Genomic DNA, 10,076 nt, shown 5'->3' with positions numbered 1-10,076 from the left:
TGTATCAAATCTTAGGAAAAATTGTAATTTACCCTGTATATATAAATAATAGAAAGAATAAATCTAGCAAAATATGAATTCTAATTGATCAATACCTAAATTCCCTTTAATTTAATTTACGAAAAAAATTGTACATATTGTTAGTTAATGGATTTAAAGAAAATTGATACGATAAGAGTTTATGGGCCCAACATAAGTCTTGGCCCAAAATAGAACATGAGCTGAACTAAATAAGCGCCGGCCCACAGACGGTTTCCCAGTCTCAACATTTTGGAACTGACGAGACTCCACGACGTCGTCGGGATCGTTCTACGATTGTGAAACCCTCGGCTGCCTCTCTTCTCTGCAGGTCTGCTCTCTCTCTCCTCGTCGACTGAGTTTTCTTCTGGTTGTTGATTCCAATTGCTCATCGTAATTCTGAGATCAATTATTCTAACAGGGAGACGAAAGAGTACAGTAAGGGGAACTGAAAGAATTGGAGATAGAATGAGTGCATTTAATGCATTTAAAGCAAATGTTCCAGTTGCGTGGAGCCCTAATCTCTACATAACGCTGGTGAGGGGTATTCCCGGTACCCGGAGGCTCCACCGCCGCACGTTGGAGGCCTTGCGTCTCACCAAGTGCAACCGCACCGTCATGCGCTGGAATACGCCTACTGTCCGGGGAATGCTGCAGCAGGTTTTTTTAATAATTGTTCGTTGACAGTTCTAGTTCATGGAGACTATATCTATAACGCTCGTGGAAATGCTCAGAATGAATTTTGTGGTGTGGTTTTTATGTTGAATTTAGGTGAAAAGGTTGGTTGTGGTTGAGACCGAGGAAATGTACAATGCTCGGAAGCAGAAAGAAGCTAATCACCGAGCCCTGCGCCCGCCCTTGGTTGTGAATCACCATCCTGCTCCAACTAGTGATGCTTCGGCCTAATTGCTGAAACCGCTTGAATGGTTAGCTCTTTCCCTTTCTGTAGATAGATTCAACTGATTTATTTGATGAGAGTGGCCGAATCAATTTCATTATGCAGTTGTTTGACAGTCTAATCAAGTGGTCTGAAGCTGGAAGTTCGTCTTGTCGCTTTTTAATTTCAAGAACATGTTACACAATTCTCACGCCTTAGGTGTAAGATGTTTGTAAATCCCAAACTCTATGATTTTCAGTAATATTTCACATTTATTTCTGCAAATTGTTTTTCTTTTTCTATATTTAATTTTGTAAGATGAGTTGTGAAGTTTCTGAGTTTATGCCTGTGTCTTGCTAGTGTTCTGGTATTTCAATTGGATTGGCTATATGTGTAAATGTGCAGTTGGTGTTAAGAATTTGGTTCCTATATTTTTCACGCATGATTCTGTCCTCCCACTCTGCTTGCTCTTCCACGAATAATGCTTGCAACAAATTGATGTTGAAATCAATATCCTGTTGTCTCATGTAACTTTTCTTTTGTTATAGGCTGTCTTCAGAATAGATCGTCTATATGTTTACCAGATCCAAGTGGCACCGTAGAGCAAGACTTAAGTACTGAACTTGGTGGACACGTCGGAAGTCATAATTTTTCAACTTATACAACCTTCTATTTGTTAAAGAAGTTACGTTTGTATGAGGTTAGGACGGAGTTTCTTATCAAACAGAAGAAATATAAATGTTTCCACAATCTTGGGAATGTGCTACTCAACTCTTCTCTTTGTTTGGTATTACATATTTCTGTTCTGTTATACTGCTGTTTCTTGCTTGTGGTCCAACTTGGTAGCCTTGATTGAAGTTGCCTAAAGCTAACCTTTTCAAGAGGTTGTTGATTCAAGTGTAAATGTACTAAGCTAATCTTGGTTTCAATAAACTCTATCTGGTAAAAGTGAAAACTGATTAGGGTCCAAAATCACAAGGTTATGCCTTCTCATGGAACCACTTGGTGTTGGCCAATGCAGAATCACTTAGATGTTATTCAAAGTCCAGATCTTTGAGTTATTGAGTGGTACTACCTTTTCATCTTGAATGTTATTAAACCTATTAATTCTTTTTCAGTAATTGAGTGGTAATTCCATTTCATCTTGAATGTTATTAAACCTATTAATTCTTTTTCAGTAATTGAGTGTTACTCCCATTTCATATTGAATGTTATTAATCATAGTGCCATTTACCTACGATGGAATATGATCCACCAATATTCTGAAGCCATCAGCTACCTTTCTTTTGTAAACGCCCTGTCTTCCTTCATGACCGATGTTAAAAAATCATTCAGATAGACATAGAGTTCCATCCAAATAGTAGGAAATACAAAAATGACTCAAAAACTTGACTTTTATTTTCTTAACTTACACTCTTTTCCTGTTCCCTTGCCAAAATTCTCTTTTGCCAGTAAATTGAAATGAATTTCTGGCCATACCAAAATCCCTCCAAAATCTCTATACATTTCAGACATCTACACGAAAGAAACCAGTGGCAGCAGACTAGGAGAAGCAGTGGAGCTGAAGCTCTCCTTTTCTAGTTCATGCAATTTGGCGAAAACCCCAACCAGCGGCGCTGTGTTGTAGGTGCAAGCCTCGGTTTGCGCAAAGTTATCCCTCCCATCCCTGAATTCATCGTTCAAATCAGGTCCACCGACCAGAGCTCCAACAAGAACATTCGGGTTAGGAGCATGGCGCACAAACCAGGTATGATAACCCTGCATGCACCCAAGAAAGACTTTGCAGTCTCTGTATGATGCTGTGGATGCTCCCCTGTGGTGCACCCTCTGGGGATAGGATGGTCCATACCCGACCAAGTAGCTCACTCCCATAGGATTGGATCCCAGAATGTAGTCCACCTGGGATTTGACAAATGAGAGGATCTCATTGGGCCCCACTAAATCGGTGTGGCAGTTCAACATCTGATTGGTGGAGTGGAGGTGAGACGAGTAAGCTGTGAGCAACAAGGCCGCATTGGAAACGTATTGCATGTTATTCCATCTGCGGGTGTACAGGAGCCCACCTGGGGTGCGCTTCACATTTGTGGAATTGTTCTTGTTCAGGCAAGCACAGATGTAGTACTCTGCCTTTGAGCGGTATTCTTGGAGGATTTGCTTTTGTTCCTTGTTTCTGCCTTCCATTGGCAGCTGCAAGGTTAATCCATAACCGTAGACTAGTATTAATATTACAATTTGACACATTCTTAATCATTAAGAAAAAGGGATAATACATCATCATTCTATATATTTTGGTATAATTATACGCAGATCTATGTAATTTAAAAAATTATATTCAATATCTGGATGTTTATTTTCATATAACAAATAAATTCATTTTTCAGTTAAAATTCATCCAAATTTACTAGTATTAGCAAAAAAAAAATTGATCGAAAATTAACTAGAAATTCAAATAACTTTTTTTTGACCAAATCATCTTTATGCATTTGCATATGCATATTAGCGTATTAAAAGTAATTTTTCGAATAACAAAGGATTTACGTATAGTACACCAATTTTGTTTTAAAAAAAAAAGTATAATTGTGAGTAAAAATAAATAAAGGTACCATAGCAGCAAGGAGCTGGAGGCCAGCATACTTGACATCCCAGCTGAATTCGGTGATGGCCCAAGTGGTTCCACCATACGCCTCCCCATTCTCCGTAGCATAATTGAAGTAGGTGTGGTTGTGGGTGGCCTTGTATACCCACAACGCTGCCCACAACAACTCATCCAAGTACCCACTCACCGACGGGTAGTATCCTTTTGCTGCTTCAATGCTCTCGTCGTATTTTCCTCTGTATTTCTCCCCAAACTCAAACAACTGCACTCAAAAGGTAAATATCAACTAACCCTATGACTCCAACATATAATTCCAAGGGCTTAATCTATGTTTTTGTATATATTAATGTGGCATTTGAAAACTGAATTTATATTATTCTTTTATCTCTCTATACTATATATAATTGATCAGTACATTTTTGGTTTCTCGGTCTACCTTGTATAGAAAAATGTTATAAAAATATGTATTGATCATAGTAGTAATTACGAGTTGAAAAATTTTTACCATATTATATCTAATAAGATTGAATCAATTATATAACAAGTAATATTCGTAGTTTGATTGGTTACTATTTCTAAACTGTATACCAATAAAATATCAAGAGCATTTTTTAGAATTTTTGAATTTTTTAACAGCCCAGTCTAAATTAGAATTTTTTTCACGTTCTTTTTTTAGTACCATTTTCCACGTTAATAATGAAGTTTTTTTAGAATAAAAATTTCATTTCCGAAAAATGAAATTAAAAAGAGAAAACGCATTTTCCTCTCGTCTTGCAAAGCAATGAAATAGGGAATATTTGAACAAGAAAGATAATTATATTATGGCATATATTTTTAGAAAAAAAATTGAAGTATGAGTTACCTGTTGTGCATGGTCCAAGAGAAGGTGCGAGTAATGTGGGTTTGTTCTCCTAAACACAATTGAGGCTGCCGCCATGGCCGCCGCCGTCTCCGCCGCCACCTCGGAGCCGGGATTCTCCTCATCCAACTTGTAAGCACGGCGTGATGTCGTCATGTCCTCCGGCCGCTGCCAGCAGAGGTGGTCTGTGTCGCCGTCGCCCACCTGATCAAATATCCATCATTAAATGTAAATCGTTGTTTATGGCCCACTAATTATGTAGCTGGGCTTTCGATGTTCCATTGTTTTTCTATTATTACATGAAACCGACATTTATAAGACTTGCTTTTGAATTGACCAATTAAAAACAAGGTTTCACGTTGATTGAAATTTTATTGCACGTTTGTTGCCTGTCGTTAACAAATGCATATGCATATAAAATTACCTCATATGTACAAGTATAGTAATAATATCAATAATGTGATCAATTAATTACAATAGAATCTGATTTCGATAAGAATTTTTTACGTTTATGATTCTCGGATATGATCACTGTCCAAACATCAAAGAAACAAACATAAACCTGAGCCCAGAGAACATGGGGATGAGTGTGTGCTTTGATAAGATAATCAGTTCCCCATTTGATGGCTTGAAGGGCATGCTGTAATTCACCTGCTGCAGCTATTTGATCTTCAAACTCCGACACTCCCCACGACAGCAGTGTAATTGTGTAAGCCATTGGCAGTCCAAACTTCACATTGTCACCAGCATCATAGTATCCTCCCACCAAGTCCACCTACACATTCCCAAAGATCAACACATAATTGGTATTATCATAGTATTCTTCATAAGTCTCAGAATGTTATGTCTGTATGGTGCAGTATAAGATGAAATAGAGAATTCAGACGGCCTAGAAGTGTGCGTGAATGGACATACATACATACCCCTTGTTCTAGGCCATCAGTGAGGCCGGAGTGGTGGCGCCAAGTGACTCTCTGGTTGTAAGGGAGACGGCCAGAGCGCTGTGCCTCAAAGTAGAGGAGGCTCTTGTGGAGGGCATCTCCATAGTCGAAGGATTGAGGGAAAGATAATGTGGGAAAGAGCGAAAGCACGAATACTAATAAGAATCTTGGAAGGAAGCGTTTGGGGTGTGCAAAAGGGTGGCATTGGGATTGCATGTTCTTCTTCCCCATTCTCAGTTTTCTCCAAATGCGTGATGGTGTGCCTCTTTATATAGTGTGAGTTGGGGAGACTATTGTTCCGAGTTTTGAGCTCAAGAAATCTTCAGTGGAGGGGAAGAGGGTCCAGTAAGGAGATCTGTGTAATTGAGCTCGATTTGTTAAACTAGTAAACCAATGACCTAAATGGAGCCATGTTTATGTCTTTGCAGTATGTTTCATGTGCGTAGAGTGAATTTAACCCATTTGTCCCATAGAGGAAACATTAGATCTTTGACCATATGGAATTCTACTGAAAATTACGAAAATATATCAAGACTATTTGAATAAGAACAGATCAACATAAAATGTTTGAAAATTTAAAACCAGATCAACAGGGGCAAAGAGAGGTATACACCATAATTTTTGGTTGAGATCAGCAATTTCCAATAATGTTTTGTCTGCGGGCGTAGTGTAACATACGGTTCAATTCTTGTTTGTTTTACTACGTATCAAATATCAAAGTAATAATGTTAGCTAGTGTTCTTACACTAGTAAATCTCTTGTTTGTGAAATGTTATGTCGGCTCTATGCTTTGTTCTTTAGTTAGATTTACTCTCTCTGGTACTAACTTGGAGTTTCAAGATAAACCAGACTAAGTAACCCGCCAGGCAACTTACAGTCTTTGGCACATTGGACTGTTCTAAATGCGGAGGGCCTCCCTATAAATCGCCTCCACAACATTTCTGAGAATCTGAACCACTAGATTTGATTGAGCTACCAATTTTATACCACCAGATGTCGTTGAGCTGTGGAGACAGCGTTTCCACCGAGTGGCCCTGCCGAGGTTGCATGGCCTACTTTACATTAAGGTGACCGGTTGATACTCGTAGTAGTAACGTAATATCGCCATTTTCTAATCAATTTACTGTTTGATAAGAAAACTAGTAATTCAAACTCATGCACCCAGGCTCCGCTGTATATGGATAGAAACATAATAACTAGACATAGCTGGTACAGAAGCCCGAAAAAGGGCTGATTAGTACTAATGTGCATTCTTATCGTAATAGGTTTCTTGAAATCCAATAAACTACTCGTCAGAGGACTGGCTTTAAGAAAGTCTCAATAAACGTTATATGTTACAATACCCTATTTATCTCCATACTTGGCTATGCAGTTGCCCCGCCAGTCTGGTGCAGCATCGCGTCTATCTCATCGCCATCCTCCATTTCCAGCTGTAAAGGATAAAATTCTAAATAAATCTTCTGTATTTTGGACTGGTGTGAACAAATACTAATTTTGCAAATGTGACTGTATTCGAGGGAGAGAGACGATAACCTCATCTGGAGTCTGCTCTCCTCGGAGGCGACGACCATCAAACAGAAAAGCAATAGAATTGAAATCCACTGATTGCCGGTCACAATAAGCATTCATAAGCTTTTTCAGTTGCGTGCTTCTCTTAATCCTGAAAAACACCTCATTTCCATCCTACAATAAGAAATCATCTTAGGAGTTACTCAAACAGCTTGTAACTTTTCAAAGTTCAAATACGGTAGACCAACATATCTTAACATTTTGTAAATAACGAGCAAATAATCACTAGCAGAAGATCCTTGACAATATATCACTACATTCTATCGTCGCATAAAAGATCACATGGTTAAACACATCTTCAAGGACCGGCATGGAAGTATCTGTTGAATAAATGGCAGAAACCTTCAGAACTAGCAGGACAAAAGTTTCTCTTGTTTTAAAGCCACTACTTTAAAGCAGTAATCAAAGAAAATAGCTTTTTTCAACTTAAACACACTTCAAAGCCCATGTCTGTACTCTGTACATCTTCATGATAAACAAATGACCCACCAAAGTCAGCTAACATAAAACAAGAGGGCAGAGAAAACAGGAAAGACGAAAATCAGCTTCAACCATTCACCGCCTCCATTATACTAGATATTACAAATAAGCGACAGGTTTAGGCCATTACTAACCAGTTGAAAATAAATTAAGAAAAGAATGAAAACTGAAAATTTTTTGAGACAGATGAAATTACACAAGGAAATTGGAGAAGGGTTTTTTGAATTAGATTTCAGTTACAATGCAAACTCAAATGTGTAATTCTTATGCAATATTTTTTTCTATTTTACCTCCTTGCTAATGCATAAAAGAAAGATGAATCCCCGCATGTCTTTGAGGCATTAAAAGTTTGGTTTTCTTATAGATTTAGCGGCATATCCAGCCAGTCTTTGCTAAATGTCCCAGAAGAGAAACCCAAGCTAGCAAATGTGCTGGTACTCACAGATGATCAAACAAGACTGGATTTTCTCTCCATGATCAGACGTACAGATAATAAGTTTGCACGATATTTCAATGAATGCTAAGGAATTCCCTTTTATATGTTCCAAGTATATCTCAGGAAAGGAAAAAAAGAAACAAAGTTTACGAACATTCCAAAACAGGCTGCATAATTCAACTAAACAAACCAGATAACAATAAAACTGGGGGGAAAATATCCACAAAACAGTGACTTTCCATAGAAAACCACTTCACAAACCCTTCAAACATCCCCAATCACAATGCTACTCACAGAGACATTCCCATTCAGAAAGTCCATACAGTGCGATACCAACCAAATAAGGGCAGGAACAGGAAAATGTTGTAGTAAAAGAGAAACGCAGAAGAAAAACCCTAAAAAGTAAGCAACAAGAACCCATCATTCCAAAACCCCAGAAGCAGATTCCCACTCAAAAAATCAAAACGCACAAACACACACTCAAAAAGCAAAAAGGAGAAACAGAGTGCGGGGGGAAGGAAATCAGGTAGAAAGGTGAAACCTGGCCTTTCACTTTGAGATTAATGTGGGCCGACGAGTCGGCGGGCTTCTTGTCGTCCTCTACGCTCGACATTCTTCACTCCAGCCGCCGATTAATCGTTTCAGTTTCTGCTTCAGTTCGTCTCTTCTCTCTCTCCCACTCTTTATTTCGAAATTCTTCTTTTATTTATATATATATATATATATATAAGAAAACGGAAAAATAACATTGACGATTGAGATGCATTCAAGATGAGAGGGACGGCCAAGATTCCGAGTCACTAAATTCGGAACGACGTCGTAGCAAATGAATTTGTGTAGTTGTGGGGAAGAAACGTCAGAACCTAGAAAAACATGGTGGCGTAATACGTAAGCAACAATTATGTAGGGATGAGTTGGAATCTTTCCCCTTTTTCCCAACCCTTCACCACTTCAATTCAATTAAACCTCATTATTCTTAGTCCCAAATAATAATTTTAATTGCATGTTTGCTATTAAATAAAAATATAATTTTATAACTTATAAAAATTATAATTTTAAACATTTTATAAGTTATATAAAATTGATATGTTATAAAATAAAAATGTCCCCATTCATACAATTAAGCACATACTCTTCTCTCTCTCTCTCCCACATTCTTTCTCTCTTTAGAATTTAAAAAATATTTTTTACTATTTAATTTTTCTAACATTTGAGAAAGAGAAAAAGTTTCGTTATTTAATAATAAACTATTATAATTAAATAAAAATAAGATTGATATTAATATTATATTAATTAATATAAATTCAAGCCATTATAGATTATGCTATAAGAAATAATCGCTGCATTAACAAAAAAAATATCAATTATATATCTATATTAATATTCGACTAGCATAAATATATATATATATATTATTTTTATCAAAAGTTTAGGTAATAATTTGTCAAATTTTTTTATTATTTGGTTATATCCAACTAAGAATTTGAAATCTAATTCGACAATCCAAATGCACCAATAGAGTTATATCAAGATTTTGTATTGAATTGTACAAAATATCTGTTTAAATACCAAAATATAATTTTATATATTTTAAAAATAATTTCATAGATTAAAATGCGATATTTTTAAAGTATGCATCGGATAAACATAGAGGGTATACGGGACATTGCACAAATCAAATTTTTTAATATTTTTTTCCATAAATTTAAAAGAAAAATGAATAAACTTTTAAGGATAAAGTTGATATTTCAAATTTACCGTCCAAAGGTAATATAATTATATTAAATATTAATAATTTTTTTATAATTATAACAAATTTTAATAAAGCTCGATATTATCCAAAAATAAGCTGATAGCAACTGCATTGAAGTTTTCAATGAATAATAAAATAAATAATTTTTCTAAGATCATTTGTAACTCTTTCCATTTAAATTCTCAAAAAAAAATTTATATTATTTTTTCTATGTAATTATTTGTTATAGATTCGAAATTAACGTGAACAAGATGGTTATAGAATTTTTTTTATGAAAATAAAAAAAGAAAAATACTCCAACTTATTCAAATCCCATCAATTATACTATCATTTCATCATGCCCACATCATAATTAATTAATAATCAAACATATCAATATACGTATGACTTACAAGTAAAGTATCTATACATATATATATATAATGTAATTAAATGCAATTTAATCCCTGTGATATGTGAAATGAACAAATACCCTTTATGAAAAAGAAATTAGTAAAGTATCCTTTTGTATTTTAAAAAATGAAGCAAATTACTCCCTATTTATGGT

At 35.9% G+C, this 10,076-nt stretch overlaps 3 protein-coding genes across 4 annotated transcripts; 1 reads left to right on the top strand and 2 right to left on the bottom strand.

Annotated features, from left to right (window-relative positions):
- The first annotated feature begins 224 nt into the window (after positions 1-224).
- LOC105176667 (ribosomal protein L30 family protein) lies at positions 225-1,706 on the top strand. Of its 2 annotated transcripts, none has more exons than XM_011099541.3 (4): positions 225-349; positions 440-678; positions 790-944; positions 1,444-1,706. In XM_011099541.3, the coding sequence occupies exons 2-3, from the start codon at positions 487-489 to the stop codon at positions 922-924; spliced, it is 327 nt and encodes a 108-aa protein (XP_011097843.1). In that variant the 5' UTR covers positions 225-349; positions 440-486; the 3' UTR covers positions 925-944; positions 1,444-1,706. The 2 variants fall into 2 exon arrangements, with proteins under 2 accessions (XP_011097843.1, XP_011097844.1); XM_011099542.3 differs by lacking the exon at positions 1,444-1,706 and adding an exon at positions 1,022-1,337.
- A 606-nt stretch (positions 1,707-2,312) lies between these two features.
- LOC105176666 (endoglucanase 11) lies at positions 2,313-5,890 on the bottom strand. The gene is made up of 5 exons (XM_011099540.3): positions 5,274-5,890; positions 4,913-5,125; positions 4,354-4,554; positions 3,499-3,753; positions 2,313-3,082 (listed from the first exon to the last, which is right to left on the bottom strand). The coding sequence occupies exons 1-5, from the start codon at positions 5,520-5,522 to the stop codon at positions 2,411-2,413; spliced, it is 1,590 nt and encodes a 529-aa protein (XP_011097842.1). The 5' UTR covers positions 5,523-5,890; the 3' UTR covers positions 2,313-2,410.
- A 577-nt stretch (positions 5,891-6,467) lies between these two features.
- LOC105176665 (small ubiquitin-related modifier 1) lies at positions 6,468-8,477 on the bottom strand. Its single transcript, XM_011099539.3, has 3 exons — positions 8,318-8,477; positions 6,825-6,974; positions 6,468-6,721 (listed from the first exon to the last, which is right to left on the bottom strand). The coding sequence occupies exons 1-3, from the start codon at positions 8,387-8,389 to the stop codon at positions 6,656-6,658; spliced, it is 288 nt and encodes a 95-aa protein (XP_011097841.1). The 5' UTR covers positions 8,390-8,477; the 3' UTR covers positions 6,468-6,655.
- Between the last annotated feature and the right edge of the window lie 1,599 nt (positions 8,478-10,076).

This window comes from Sesamum indicum, linkage group LG13, assembly GCF_026168435.1.
Source record: "Sesamum indicum cultivar Baizhima isolate 11 linkage group LG13, ASM2616843v1, whole genome shotgun sequence".
In the NCBI taxonomy this organism is placed as follows: domain Eukaryota; kingdom Viridiplantae; phylum Streptophyta; class Magnoliopsida; order Lamiales; family Pedaliaceae; genus Sesamum; species Sesamum indicum.
This window is presented reverse-complemented; position numbering and strand designations above follow the sequence as displayed.